The sequence below is a fragment of the Triticum dicoccoides genome, chromosome 2A (genome assembly GCF_002162155.2).
Source record: "Triticum dicoccoides isolate Atlit2015 ecotype Zavitan chromosome 2A, WEW_v2.0, whole genome shotgun sequence".
Lineage (NCBI taxonomy): Eukaryota > Viridiplantae > Streptophyta > Magnoliopsida > Poales > Poaceae > Triticum > Triticum dicoccoides.
In genome coordinates, this window is record NC_041382.1 from 77,891,376 (window position 1) to 77,907,610 (window position 16,235).

The 16,235-nt window shown below is 44.8% G+C and overlaps 1 protein-coding gene across 1 annotated transcript; it reads left to right on the plus strand.

Moving 5' to 3' along the window:
• The first annotated feature begins 1,211 nt into the window (after positions 1-1,211).
• Positions 1,212-3,919, plus strand: LOC119353400. The gene is made up of 3 exons (XM_037620027.1): positions 1,212-1,407; positions 1,596-3,376; positions 3,472-3,919. The coding sequence occupies exons 2-3, from the start codon at positions 1,604-1,606 to the stop codon at positions 3,748-3,750; spliced, it is 2,052 nt and encodes a 683-aa protein (XP_037475924.1). The 5' UTR covers positions 1,212-1,407; positions 1,596-1,603; the 3' UTR covers positions 3,751-3,919.
• The last annotated feature ends 12,316 nt before the right edge of the window (positions 3,920-16,235 follow it).

Below are 16,235 nucleotides of genomic sequence, written 5' to 3' on the forward strand. Positions count from 1 at the left end.
TTGGAAATGTCGGAGTCATTATGATTCGCAGCGCCGCTGGGTGTAATTGATGAGCGCAGGGGCGTTTTAATTTGCCATAGCGCATGCTGGCTATCCATTATTGAATTATTGTCGTTCGGTGGGTGCGCACGCGTCGCGTGGTATTAATGTTGTCCCTGCCTGTTGGTATGTCTTCATTTGTTTTGAACGATATCTTGCGATTAGCGTACGCCTAATTATATATGTAGTGTGGAGTAAAAACTGTATCACGACTTGCGTTAATGCTCCATGCACATAACTGTAGGAAATGTATTAGATAGGCCAGCTACGTACACAGCATGTGCTAGCAGATACATGCAGTGCAACCAACCAACCCACGGAGTATAAAAAATGGAGAAGGAGCACTGAGAAGAAGGGTCGGGCGGCATTGACAAGCAACCCAGAAGTTTAATAAAAACGTGGGGAGCATGATTCATCTAGCGGTTGGGACTCATGGACTGATGGACACTTCATTTCGTGCTCGCGCGTTTGTTTGTTGCGGCAACCTAAATGAACGCGTGTCCGCTTTTCGTCCGCCTGCTGACTCATTTGCGTCGACGTGTACACGACGCGTACATGAAACAGATGCATGCAACACGCGCCTACTCCTCCTGACCCGTCAGTCGGTGTCACATTGGCCATCCTCTTCCACCCATATCGACAGAAAACCCTCGCCCGCCCCTGCCCCGTCGCCGCCGCCGCCCCTTTCCGGTGCCTTTGCCAGCAGCCGGTGCCGACACCTCCCACGTTGCCGCCACCACCGCCGGGGCACCGAAACTTCCCCCTTTGACGTCACCACGAGCAGGAAGCCATCTCTCCGCCCCGGCCAGCTCCTTCGTTCGACACCGCCTGCTGTCCTGACGCCGGCACGCTCGTCGGATGCCGCCAGGCCAGCTACCTGGTCCAAGGGAGGCGCTCTCTCTTCGTCGGCCAGCTTCTTCGTCGACGCCCGCAAACTGTTCGACAGTTTGCCAAGGTACAAAATGTGTCGGTGCATGCCGATCCAAATCATAAATAGGGTGGACGCCGAGCAGGCGACCGACCCAAATCGATAAAAAACGGACAAAATCACCGTCCGTTTGGGTCGGCCTGTTTGAGTTTCTCTTATCACCAGCGTCCAATTTTATTGGGTGGGTCCCACAGCACATGCTCCAAACTACCACAATACTGGCCATGATTAAATGCTTCTCCGATCAAGAGAGGGACTTGGAGCGGAGATGGGGGGAGACAAGCCATTCTCTAGCGCTAGAGTCACTTCCACAGTGGAATAACTCCATCTCCCTGTCTTCCTCGAACTCCCTCAGATCCGCACGAACCCGACCTTTCCCTCTCACCGTCTCAGATCCAAGCAGCGACGGGACAACCATAGGCGGGCAGGAATCCATCCAGGTAAATCCACACATCGATCCACGCTTTCCCAGTCCTGCTCAATCTTTGAGAACTAGCTAGGTCTCGTTTCATTCTTTTTGCCAGCGAAGTTCCATGCTCTTCATGCCATGCATATCTTTTAGCTTAGATTTCAGCAGGCTGGTTGGCACAAGTTGCTGATGTGCTCTTTTGTTTCTTGTTTTGAATAGCGGGGGCAATGGCAGCCGGAGGGGTGTCGCATCTGTGGAGGGAATGGGGGATTCAAATCCTTGTCCTTTCGAGCTTCGCGCTCCAAGTGCTCCTCCTCGTCTTCGGAGGGATGCGTCGGCGTGGCCTCTCCACCTCGCTGAGGGTAGCCCTCTGGATAGCGTACCTGTCGGCGGACTCCACGGCGATATACACCCTGGGCCATCTATCCATCACCAGCGGCGGGTCACGTGAGCACCAGCTGGCCGCGTTCTGGGCGCCCTTCCTCCTGCTGCATCTCGGCGGGCCGTACAACGTCACCGCCTACGCGCTTGAGGACAACCGTCTCTGGCTGCGCCACCTGCAGACCCTTGTTGTGCAGGTCCTTGGAGCTGCTTATGTCCTCTACAGATACATGGCCGACAGCGGGACCTTGCTTCAGCTGGCCTCAATCTCCATGTTTGTTGCCGGCATTGTCAAGTACGGTGAGAGGACATGGGCACTCAAGCGTGCCAACGACAACAAGAGCAGCTCTGGTAAGGCGGTTGACCCTTATGAATTACTGAGACAGGATATGGGTGACGACGAAGTACTGCTCCGAGCGCACTCCCAGTTCGCCATCTGCAAGTCCGGCTTCGACGATACCAAGGTGGTAATGCGCCCCAAGCCCCCAGACGAGGATTCACCTCGTCTCTTCCCTTTCTATGACGAGGATATATTCAAGTTGGTGGAGATGGAGCTGTCTCTGATGTACGACACACTGTACACCAAGGCAGCAGTGATCCACACATGGTATGGCTTCTGCATCCATTCCATCTCGCTGGTTGGCACATCAGCTGCCTTGTGCTTGTTTCGGCTCAGGCTCAGCAGAGGGGATCATGCGTACAACAGGGTAGATGTAGCCATCTCTTACATTTTGCTGGCTGGGGCTTTGGTCCTGGAGGTCATATCAGCATGTAGGGCAGTATTGTCTAGCTGGACATGCTGTTTCGTTCTCCGCAAGGCGCAGGATTACAGCGGGAGCACTCGGGCTGCTTGGCTAGAGTGGCTTCACTATTATGTCATCTCTTCACTTCGCAAGCCTTTGAAGCCGGCAAACAGGAGACTGTGGCGGGGCACCATTGGGCAGTATAACATGCTCCATCTGTGCACCCGGGACCGGTCCGGCCTCGGGAGCAAGTTGGCAGCCAAGATAGGGCAGGAGGACTGGTGGAACAAGCTGCATTTCTCGGGCACTTTCTGTGGCAGCGATTCGTTGTCGATGCAGCAACTCAAGGGATTGCTCTTCAAAATGATACGACAGGATGGGTTTGCAAAGCTCGTGGGCTCTTTGAGCACAATGACCACAAGAGGCAGCTTTATCCTGGAGCAGAAGCGAGCGTTCAAGGGTGTTGCCAAATGGACTGTGCTCAACATTGAGTTGGACGAGAGCATCGTTATATGGCACATCGCAACTGATTTGTTCATCTGGGAATCCAAGGCTGGCCATGAAGTAGAGCTTATTGAGGCTACAAGGGTGCTATCCAATTACATGTTGTTCCTGCTGGTGGCAAGACCCAACATGCTAGCTGGCCGTGAACGCCGCACGGTACATCTTACGCCCTCCAGGATCCTGGAAACAATATGGCGGGTGCATATCTTAGGTGACGAGGACAAATCTGTGAGGGCATCTCCCGGAAGCTGGAATAAGTGCTGTGTACTTAAGGAATTGTTCCACCATGAAGGCCCGAATGGCTCCAGGATCACTCAGGCTCAGAGGGAGAAGCTTGCCGAGATACTGTTTGCCAACTGGTCTTATGAGGGGGTATGTGCATGTTGCTCTTCAGGCCCTCAATTTAATTATCTCATATTCTTTGAAATTACTTTACCACATGCACTAATTTTACCCCTCTATCTCAGGCGCAGCAACTTGATTCGTATCCAGAGGTTCTTGAAGGGTCACGTGGCGAGTTGTACAGGTGTGCAAGCAATCTCGCCAAACAGCTCCTCCACTTGGGTAGGCCTGACACGTTGGAACTCATCTTCTCCGTGTGGGTGGAGATGATGCTTTATGCTGCGGATCACTGCCCCCGAGATTCCCATGCCAGGGAGCTCAGTAATGGCGGCGAGTTTATCACCATCCTGTGGCTTCTGGTACAGCACTGGACGTACGTCTACAAAAACAAAATAGCATGTTAGTGACATGTTGATCAATTGAAATTACAGGGAACTTCCAAACTGAGACATATTGTCAGCCTCTCCTCACGCCACTTCACCATTTTAGAGCCGTAACAAGGAGCTCGATGATCTTATTGATGATTAACGACATGTAATAATTAATAATGTATGCTGTGTTTTTTTAGCTGTATGTTGTGTTTCCTGTTTATGATTTGGGCAGGCAGTCCACAATAAAATTGGCATAGAGAAATTATAATAAATTGCCATGGTGTATTTAAGAAAAATAATCATGGTCTAATTAGTAAAATTTCCATGGTTAAAAAAATAAATTGCCATAGTATTTACAATATAAAAATGGGCATGGGAAAATGTAAAAAAAATGATGTCTAAAAACATAAATTTTTTTGCCATGGCAAACAAAGTAAAATTTGCCATGTACATTGAAATAAATTAGCCATGGCAATAAAAGTCAATTTGCCATGGCAAACAATTTTTTTAAAAATATCATGACAGATGAAAGAAAATTGCCATGGGAATGACACTTAAAATTTGCCATGTATGTTAAAGTAAATTTGCCATGGGAAATAAAGTTAAAATTGCCATGAAAAAATAAAGAATAAACAAAATTGCCATGGCAAGAAAATTAAAAATTTTCCATGGAAAACTAAAACTTAAAAAATGACATGACATATGAAAGAAAATTGCCATGGGAATGACACTAAAATTTGCCATGGGAAATAAAGTTAAATTTCCATGGAAAAATAAAGAATAAAAAAATTGCCATTGCAAGTAAATTAAAAGTTTGCCATGGCAAACTAAAACTTAAAAAATGTCATGACAAATGAAAGAAAATTGCCATGGGAATGACACTAGAATTTGCCATGTATGTTAAAGTAAATTTGCCATGGGAAATAAAGTTAAAATTGCCATGGAAAATAAAGAATAAAAAAAATTCCATGGCAAGAAAATTAAAAATTTGCCATGGCAAACTAAAACTTAAAAAATGTCATGACAGATGAAAGAAAATTGCCATGGCAATGAAACTAAAATTTGCCATGGAAAATAAAGTTAAAATTGCCATGGAAAAATATAAAAAAAATTGCCATGGGAAATTAAAACTTATAAAATGTGATGGTCAAAGAAAGAAAATTGCCATGGCAATGAGACTAAACTTTGCCATGTATGTTAAGGTAGATTTGCCATGGTAAGAAATGTAATTTTTCCATGGCAATAAAGTTAAAAATTTGCTATGGCTAACTATAATTAAAAAAAACATGGCAAATGAAAGAAAACTGCCATGGCAATGAAACTAAAAATGCCATGTATGTTAAGGTAAATTTTCCATGCAAAATGAATAAATAAATAAATTCATGGCTAGGCCATCCTCCCCACAACAAATTTGCCTACATTACGCATATAACCATTACAAACAAATAACTGAAACTTGACATGGTGACACAAATGTTTCCAAAACTTGCCATGTAAATGAAATGAAAAAGAATGCAAATTTGCCATGATGTATTTTTTTTCCATGGCACAAATATACCGCATGTCAATTGACATGGCAAAATTACCAAAGGATGGGGGGATTTACATTAGAAGTACAGAAGCAAAATCAAACCTCTTAAAAGTTGCAACGCTTAATGTGGTAATCATCAAACCTACAAAGTCAAATGGGAAACAAACACACACCATTTTACATTTTTGCTGAAGCCATGTGAAAAGGAAAAAAAAGGAACACATATTTCTACCATGAACTCAAATTTGTTTTGTTTTATTACACCATGTGAACATGGCAACTTTGCTCTGTTGTTGTACACTGTGTATCAAAAACAAACTATGTGAACAGAGACAGAGAGTTGCCATGGAAGTGGAGAGAGTTGCCATGGAAGTGGTCTGTGAACAGAAAGTTGCAGAGCAAAATTTGATGCAAATCATGGCAAATTTGCAAAATGCTTAAGTTGATGAAACAACCTAAGCTGATGCAAATTTGCAGATCAAAAACTTAAGCATGGCAGAGCATAATGGAAAAATGTTGTAAATAGATGACCACAGCCTGTGAACAGAACCTCAATTCAGTAAATTTACAAAGCGAAACATAAGCATATCAGCATAGCACAACCTCATGGAGTAGCATCAACTAAAAAACAAGCCGTATGAACAGAACGTTGCCATGGAAAGCGGTATACTTACAGCGGCCGGATTAGAAACCATGGCAAATTTGCCATGTGAACACAAGTTAAGTTGCAGTTTGAATCGTACTGAACCTCAATCCAGAAAAAACAGTTTGGCACATACATGCTGATCATCTCATTTGCTGAAAAATGATGACACAGAGTTACAGAAAATGAAAACTGCCATCTCTAAGATGCTAGGAAACTAACTACACACATAAAAAAATACAGTTTAACCGAACTAAAATGACGTCAAACATGACCAAAAAAATCTCGCCAATGGCCACTAGGCGTCCATCAATAGCATCATGTAGTAGAAAAATGGGGAGGGAGAAATGCTCACTGGGCGATTCATCGTCGGATCTGACAAAGGCCATGGGCACCGCGCCATTCTCTTCCTCCGTCTTCCTCTGCTTTGTGCCTCAAGCACCAAGGAGAATGGCCTTGACGGCATCTCCTCGGTTATCTTCCAGCGCGCGCAAATAATGTACTGATATAATTTGCCATGTGTTATTTTTAGCATGAACAAGTACTAGGGTGAAAATGACAACTAGGGATGGACAATGAAAAATTGCATATCAAAATGCATCTGCCCATTCTGGATACGTCACTACAAGAATGGGATCAGACATCCAAAGTCATTCGATTGTTTTCCTTAGGGATGCACAACATATAAACTTCGTATTGATTTAAACCATCACATAATGTAAAATAGTGCGCTTCTCTGAAGAACATCTCAGAGCACAACCATTGCTACACTACATAGACGCCTGAAGTAGCGACGTTGCATACTACATAGGCAGAAAATTAACAACGCTAATGTAGAGCAACAAGCCAACAACTAGCCCAATACCCAAAAGCTAATTACACGTACATACACATTCCCTGCCTTGCAACAAAGATGGATTATTTTCATGAGGATGAAGAGAAAGACCTGCAGCGAGTTCCAGATCCTCGGCAGCACGGGTCAGCGAGGGCATCTGCACACGGCCTGACAAAATCGAAGCGAAGGGGGTCAGGGGTTGCGGTGCAGAGAAAGAGAGGAGGAGAGGGGCGACAGACCTCCATGGCGTCGGTCCGCACTGGCAGCAGCAGCAGCAGCAGGGTCGCCAGCCGAGCAGAAGCTCGGGTGGGCCGTGGTGGTCTTCACTGCCTGGAGAAGAACCCCAGGCAGCTTCACCTACCACCGCGGGAGTTCCGCAGCCTGCGGCGGCGGCCACGGAACGCGGCGAGGGCGAGCAGCCGCATCAGACGTGAGACAGCCGCACCGAGGGGGTCGAGCAGCCCGCCGCGACGGCCTCTGATGACGGCGAGGACGCTCAGCTCGGCGGCGGCAGACTCCGATGGCTTCGAGGACGCTCAGCTTGGCGACGGCGGCCTCGGATGGCGGCAAGGACGGTCAGCTCGGCGAGGGCGAGGAGCGCGCAGATGGAGACGGCCTCGACGGCCGCCGTGAACCTCGGCCTTCCGCCCACGACGGCAGCTCGAGCCGGTCGGCGGATCCGGAACACGCCGGCCTGGTTCTTCGCGCCGACGAACACCGCTGCTAGCTACGCGCGGTCGGCCTCCGCCTCACTCTCGCCGTGTGTGGGAGGAATCGAGAAACAAGAACCGCAGCAGCTTCCGTGCGTTCTCAGCGATTTAGCACATCCGGCTGTCCATCTTGTTTTCCTTATGCTATTCCGTCCATCGGATCGAGCGTTCGGACGATATGGGTCATCAGATAAAAACAGCCGTTATAGCAACAAATAGTAAAAAGCAAGGACCACAGCAGCTTTCGTGCGTTCTCAGCGATTTGGGACATCCCGCCGTCCATCTCATTTTCTTGATGCAATTTCGTTCGTCGGATCGAGCCTCCGGACGATCTAAGCCGCCGGATAAAAAAGGAGTTGTAGCAATGAATAGTAGTCAAAAACGCGTGCCACCGCATGCAATTCCGATGCCCTACCGGGGGCATTTTCGTCATTTCGCATGGCTGGGAAAATATCCAATAGCGGCAGGGGTGAGCACCTGGTCGTCGCTCTCCCCGCAGGCCCACATTTTGCAGCATGCTTTCTTACTGTTATTTATAATGTTTTTATGCATAATAATGCTTTATGAAGCAATTTTAATGTATTTTCTCTTATAACATGCAAGATTTACACAAAGAGGAAGAATACCGGCAGCTGAAATTCTGAACCTGAAAAAACTACATCAGAAATATCTATTCTTCACATCTCCAAAATGAGCTAAAATTTCACGGAGAATTATTTTGAAATATTTTATAATTATTGGAGAACAGAACTACTGGAGGGGGGGCACGTGCCCACAAGACATCAAGGCGCACCAGGCCCCCCAGACGCGCCCTGGTGGGTTGTGGGTAGCCCAACCCACCTCCCGTGTCCATCTTCTGATACATAAGGTCTTTTGATCTAGAAAAAATAAGGAGAAGACTTTTGAAACGGAGTGCCGCCGTCTCGAGGCGGAACTTGGGCAGGAGTACTTTTGCCCTTCGGCGGAGTGATTCCGCCGGGAGAACTTCCCTCCCGGAGGGGGAAATCGAAGCCATCATCATCCCCAACAACCCTCTCATCTTTGGAAGGCCAATCTCCATCAAGATCTTCAACAACACCATCTTCTCTCAAACCCTATTTCAACTTTTGTGTTCAGTATTTGTACCAGAACCTTAGATTGGTACCTGTGGGTGACTAGTAGTGTTGATTACGAATTATAGTTGATTACTATATGGTTTATCTGATGGAAGATTATATGTTCAGATCCATATTATGCTATTTAATACCCCTCTAATCTTGAGCATGAATATCATTTGTGAGTAGTTACTTTTGTTCTTGAGATCACGGGAGAAGTCATGTTGCAAGTAATCATGTGAATTTGATATGTGTTCGATATTTTAATAATATGTATATTGTGATTCCCTTACTGGTGTCATGTGAGCGTCGACTACATGACACTTCACCATCTTGGGCCTAAGGGAATGCATTGTGGAGTAGTTATTAGATGATGGGTTGCTAGAGTGATAGAAGTTTAAACCCTAGTTTATGCGCTACTTCGCAAGAGACTGATTTGGATCCATATGTTTAATATTATAGTTAGATTTTATCTTAATATTTTTCTTGTAGTTGCGGATGCTTGCGAGCGGGTAATCATAAGTGAGAGGTTTGTTCAAGTAAGTACATCATCCAAGCACCGGTCCACCCACATATCAAATTATCAAAGTAGCGAACACTAATCAAACCAACATGATGAAAGTGACTAGATGAAATTCCCGTGTGCCCTCAAGAACGCTTTACTTATTATAAGAGACCGTTTTGTCATGTCCTTTGCCACAAAAGGATTGGGCTACCTTGCTGCACTTTATTTACTGTTACCATTACTTGTCTGTTACAAATTATTGCTATCAAACTACCTGTTACTGACAATTTCAGTGCTTGCAGAAATTACCTTGTTGAAAACCACTTGTCATTTCCTTCTGCTCCTTGTTGGGTTCGACACTCTTTACTTATCTAAAAGACTACGATTGATCCCTTATATTTGTGGGTCATCAAGACTCTTTTCTGGCACCGTTGCCGGGGAGTGAAGCGCTCTTGGTAAGTGGAAATCGGTAAGGAAAAATTTATACTACGTGCTGAAATCTATTGTCACTTGTCACTATGGAAAACCATCCTTTGAGGGGTTTGTTCGGGGTATCTTCACCTCAATCGGAAACACAAAGAGTTGCCCCTCAACCTACTGCACTGATAATCCTCAAGTGCAAGGAATCATCGTAACACTTTCCAAAGGTGAAAGTGATAAGTATGGAGTGTCGAACCCACAAGAAGCTAAAGGTAAGATCAATATTCTCCCAAGTTCTATCTGCCACTGATATGACTCTACGTACACCGAACGATTGCTTCCAACTAGAAAGGAGAAACAAAACTACATTGTGGGTATGAAGAGGATAACTTTGCATGATATCAGATAACTAAAATGTAAAAATAGGTGTTGTTACCATAAAGTTAGAATATATTACTATATTATAAATAGCGAGTGTGGAATAATGATGGACCGGTGTGCGGAGTTGTCGTAGGCAATTGTTAACAAGATCGGTAGTCGTCATTGTAATTTTATATGAGGGAGAGACATAAGCTAACATACTTTCTCTCCTTGGATCATATGCACTTATGATTGGAACTCTAGCAAGCATCCGCAACTACTAAAGATCATTAAGGTAAAACCCAACCATAGCATTAAAGCATCAAGTCCCCTTTATCCCATACGCAACAACTCCCTTACTCGGGTTTAAACTTCTGTCACTCTAGCAACCCACTATAAGCGAATCATGAACGTATTGCAACAACCTACAGCGGGAACCCTTCACGTGTGCGCGGCACGAAAGGCACCATAGGACGGCACCAAAATAAAACATACAACTCAAACCAATCTATATCATCAATCAATCCAAAGACAAAAGAAATCTACTCAAAACATCATAGGATGGCAACACATTATTGGATTATAATATGTGGCATAAAGCACCATGTTCAAGTAGGGGATTACAGCGGGGTGCGGGAGAGTGGACCGTGTAAAAGAGATGAGGATGGTGATGATGATGGTGATGTTGATGAAGATGATCAGCGCGGCGATGGTTCTCCCGATGGCACTCCGGCGCCACCAAGAGAGAGGGGGAGCAGTTCTCCCCTTTGTGCTTCCTCCTCCATGGCCTCCCTTTTAGATGGGGAAAGGTTCTCACTCTGGTCCTTGGCCTCCATGACGATGGTGACCCCTCCGCTTCCTCCTCCATGGCCTCCGGTGATGTTGGTGTTGGGAAATGTAGCATGCAATTTCAAAAAATTTCCTCACGCTCACGCAAGATCTATCTAGGAGATTCATAGCAACGAGAGGGGTAGAGTGTGTCCACGTACCCTCATAGACCGAAAGCGGAAGCGTTAGGTTAACGTGGTTGATGTCGTCGAACGTCTTCACGATCCAACCGATCAAGTACCGAACGTACGACACCTCCATGTTCAGCACACATTCAACTCGATGACGTACCTCGAACTCTTGATCCAGCAAAGGGTCGAGGGAGAGTTCCGTCAGCATGACGGCATGGTGACGGTGATGGTGATGTGATCCGCGCAGGGCTTCGCCTAAGCACTACGACGCTATGACCGGAGGAGTAAACTGTGGAGGGGGGCACCGCACACGGCTAAGAGAATATCTGATGTGCTATGGGGTGGCCCCCTGCCCCCGTATATAAAGGAGGGGAGGAGGAGGTCAACCACAAAGGGGGCGCGCCATGAGGGGGGCACTCCACTCCTAGTAGGATTCGCCCCCCCCCCCCTTTTCCTTTCTTACCCGAGGGGAAAAGGAAGGAGAGGGAGAGGGAAAAGGGGGCGCCGCCCCCTACCCCTAGTCCAATTCAGACTGCCATGGGGGGGCGTGCGTCCACCCCTTGTGGCCCTCCTCTCTCTCCACTAAGGCCCATGTAGGCCCAATACTTCCCTGGGGGGTTCCGGTAACCAGTCGGTACTCCAGTAAAATACCTGAACCACTCGAAACCATTCCGATGTCCGAATACTACCTTACAATATATGAATATTTACCTCTCGACCATTTCGGGACTCCTCGTCATGTCTGTGATCTCATCCGGGACTCTGAACAAACTTCGGTCACCAAAACACATAACTCATAATACGAATCGTCATCGAACGTTAAGCGTGCGGACCCTACAGGTTCGAGAACTATGTAGACATGACCGAGACACATCTCCAGTCAATAACCAATAGCGGAACCTGGATGCTCATATTGGTTCCAACATATTCTACAAAGATCTTTATCGGTCAAACCGCATGACAACATACATCATTCCCTTTGTCAACGGTATGTTACTTGCCCAAGATTCGATCGTCGGTATCCTCATACCTAGTTCAATCTCGTTACGGGCAAGTCTCTTTACTCGTTCCGTAATGCATCATCCCGTAACTAACTCATTAGTCACATTGCTTGCAAGGCTTATAGTGATGTGCATTACCGAGAGGGCCTAGAGATATCTCTTTGATACGCGGAGTGACAAATCCTAATCTTGATCTATGCCAACCCAACAAACACCTTCGGAGACACCTATAGAGCATATTTATAATCACGCAGGACGTTGTGACGTTTGATAGCACACAAGGTGTTCCTTCGGTATTCGGGAGTTGCATAATCGCATAGGTAGAGGAATATATATAAGTCATGAAGAAAGCAATAGCAATAAAACTTAACGATCATTATGCTAAGCTAACGGATGGGTCTTGTCCATGATAACCCACAAGTATAGGGGATCAATTGTAGCCACTTTCGATAAGTAAGAGTGTCGAACCCAACAAGGAGCTAAAGGTAGAACAAATATTCCCTCAAGTTCTATCGACCACCGATACAACTCTACGCATGCTTAGCGTTTGCTTTACCTAGAACAAGTATGAAACTAGAAGTACTTTGTAGGTGTTTTTGGATAGGTTTGCAAGAAGATAAAGAGGACGTAAATAAAAAGTAGGGGCTGTTTAGATAAAGACACAATAAAGTAATTGAAGCGAGTGTGGAAAAGTGGTGGTAGGAGTTGCGAAATTGTCCCTAAGCAATTGACTACTTTACTAGACCGATAGGAAGTTTTATGTGGGAGAGGTCACTGCTAGCATGTCATCCCTGACTTGGAATTCTATGCACTTATGATTGGAACTATTAGCAAGCATCCGCAACTACTAACGTTCATTAAGGTCAAACCCAACCATAGCATTAAGTTATATCGGCCCCCCTTCAATCACGTATGCATCAATTTCTATGCTAGGTTGAAGCTTATGTCACTCTTGCCCTCCAATACATAGTCCTATCAACATACAACTAACCCTATGGTGTGATCCACGTGCGCGCTCATATGATGGGCACCAAAGGACATCAACATAACCACAAGCAAATTAAATCAATCATAGCAATTCATCAACCACCGATAGGACAACGAAAATCTACTCAGACATCATAGGATGGCAACACATCATTGGATAATAATATGAAGCATAAAGCACCATGTTCAAGTAGAGGGTACAACGGGTTGCGGGAGAGTGGACCACTGTAGATAGAAGGGGGAAGGTGATGGAGATGTTGGTGAAGATGTCGGAGGTGTTGGTGAAGATCGCGATGATGATGATGGTGGCCCAGCGTTCCGGCGCCATCGGAAGAGAGGGGGAGAGGGGCCCCTTCTTCTTCTTCTTCTTCTTCCTTGACCTCCTCCCTAGATGGGAGAAGGGTTTCCCCTCTGGTCCTTGGCCTCCATGGCATGGGAGGGGCGAGAGCCCCTCCGAGATTGGATCCGTCTCTCTGTCTCTCTCTGTTTCTGCGTTCTCGTCTTCTGCCCTTTCACCGTTTCGTATATATATGGAGATCCGTAACTCCGATTGGATTGAAACCTTCGCCTAGATTTTTCTCCGAAAATTAGCTTTCTTGCGGCCAAAGTAAAGCAGCAACCGCCTTACGGGTGGCTCACGAGGGTCAGGGGCGCGCCCCCTGCCTCGTGCCCCCCTCGGGCACCGTCTCGCGTTGATTCTTCTTCCCATATTCTCCAAATATTCCAAAAATATTCTCCGTCCGGTTTTATCCTGTTTGAATTCTGTTTGATACGGGGTTTTTGCGAAACATAAAACATGCAACAAACAGGAACTGGCACTGGGGACTAGATCAATATGTTAGTCCCAAAAATAGTATAAAAAGTTGCTAAAAGTATATGAAAGTTGTATAATATTGGCATGGAATAATCAAAAATTATAGATACGACGGAGACGTATCAGCATCCCCAAGCTTAATTCCTACTCATCCTCGAGTAGGTAAATGATAAGAAAATATAATTTTTGAGGTGGAATGCTACCTAGCATAATCTTGATCACATAATCTAATCATGGCATGAATATTAAGACACGAGTGATTCAAAGCAATAGTCTATCATTTGACATTAAGACAATAATACTTCAAGCATACTAATAAAGCAATCATGTCTTTTCAAAATAACATGGTCAAAGAAAGTTATCCCTACAAAATCATATAGTCTGGCTATGCTCCATCTTCACCACACAAAATATTCAAATCATGCACAACCCCTATGACAAGCCAAGCAATTGTTTCATACTTTTGACGTTCTCAAACTTTTTCAACTTTCACGCAATACATGAGCATGAGCCATGGACATAGCATTATAGGTGGAATAGAATGTGATGGTGGAGGTTGTGTGTAGAAGACAGAAAGGAGAACGTCTCACATCGACGCGGCTAATCAACAGGCTATGGAGATGCCCATCAATTGATGTCAATGTGAGGAGTAGGGATTGCCATGCAACGGATGCACTAAGAGCTATAAGTGTATGAAAGCTCAAACTGGAAACTAACTGGGTGTGCATCCAACTTGCTTGCTCATGAAGACCACGGGCATTTGAGGAAGCCCATCATCGGAATATACAAGCCAAGTTCTATAATGAAAATTCACACTAGTATATGAAAGTGATAACTCAAGAGACTCTCTATATGAAGAACATGGTGCTACTCTGAAGCACAAGTGTGGTAAAAGGATAGTAACATTTCCCCTTCTCTCTTTTCTCTTTTTTTCTTTTTTTTCTTTTTTGGTGGGATTCTTTGGCCTATTTTTTTATTTGGGCTTCTTTGGCCTCTTTTATTTTTTTGTGAAGTCCGGAGTCTCATCCCGACTTGTGGGGGAATCATACTCTCCATCATCCTTTCCTCACTGGGGCAATGGTCTAATAATGATGATCATCACACTTTTATTTACTTACAACTCGATATTACAACTCGATAAGAACAAAGATATGACTCTATATGAATGCCTCTGGCGGTGTACCGGGATGTGCAATGATCTAGCATAGCAATGACATCAAAAAAACGGATAAGCCATGAAAACATCATGCTAACTATCTTACGATCATGCAAAGAAATATGACGATAAATGCTCAAATCATGTATATGATGATGATGGAAGTTGCATGGCAATATATCTCGAAATGGCTATGGAAATGCCATGATAGGTAGGTATGGTGGCTGTTTTGAGGAAGATATAATGAGGTTTATGTGTGATAGAGTGTATCATATCACGGGGTTTGGATGCACTGGCGAGTTTGCACCAATTCTCGAGGTGAGAAAGGACAATGCACGGTACTGAAGAACCTAGCAATGAAGTGCGTATAATCCATGGACTCAACATTAGTCATAAAGAACTCACATACTTATTACAAAAATCTATTAGTCATCAAAAAAAAGTACTACACGCATGCTCCTAGGGGGATAGATTGGTAGGAAAAGACCATCACTCGTCCCCGACCGCCACTCATAAGGAAGACAATCAATAAATACCTCATGCTCCGACTTCGTTATATAACGGTTCACCATACGTGCATGCTACGGGAATCACAAACCTCAACACAAGTATTTATACTAATCCACAACTACCCACTAGCATGACTCTAATATCACCATCTTTATATTGCAAAACTATTGCAAGGAATCAAACACATCATATTCAGTGATATACAAGTTTTATGTAGGATTTTATGACTAACCATGTGAATGACCAGTTCCTGTCATCTCTCTAAATAGATATAAGTGAAGCAAGAGAGTTTAATTCTTTCTACAAAATATATGCCCACGCTCTAACAAATATAAGTGAAGCAAAAGAGCATCTACAAATGGCGGTTTTCTATTTGAAGAGAAACAGGCAATCCAAACTTCAAATAATATAAGTGAAGCACATGAAGCATTCTATAAAGCCATACTCAAAGAATATAAGTGAAGTGCAATGAGCATTCTATAAATCAACCAAGGACTATCTCATACCAGCATGGTGCATAAAAGAAAAGTGAAAACTAAATGCAAAATATGCTCCAAGATTTGCACATATCGCATGAACGAAACGAATCCGAAAACATACCGATACTTGTTGAAGAAAGATGGGATGCCTTCCGGGGCATCCCCAAGCTTAGACGCTTGAGTCTCCTTGAATATTTACTTGGGGTGCCTTGGGCATCCCCAAGCTTGAGCTCTTGCCTCTCTTCCTTCTTCTCACATCGAGACCTCCTCGATCATCGAACACTTCATCCACAAAAAACTTCAACAGAAAACTCGGTAAGATCCGTTAGTATAATAAAGCAAATCACTACTCTAAGTACTGTTGCAAACCAATTCATATTTTGTTTTTGCATTATAGCTACTGTAATATAACTTTTTCATGGCTTAATCCACTGATATAAATTGATAGTTTCATCAAAACAAGCAAACTATGCATCAAAAACCGAATCTGTCTAAAACAGAACAGTCTGTAATA

Excerpts from the sequence above, each read along its gene's own strand:
- LOC119353400 (XM_037620027.1), top strand. The coding sequence starts at position 1,604 with ATGGCAGCCGGAGGGGTGTCGCATCTGTGGAGGGAATGGGGGATTCAA. Across the intron at positions 3,377-3,471 it reads CCAACTGGTCTTATGAGGGG|GCGCAGCAACTTGATTCGTA; the intron begins GTATGTGCATGT and ends CCTCTATCTCAG.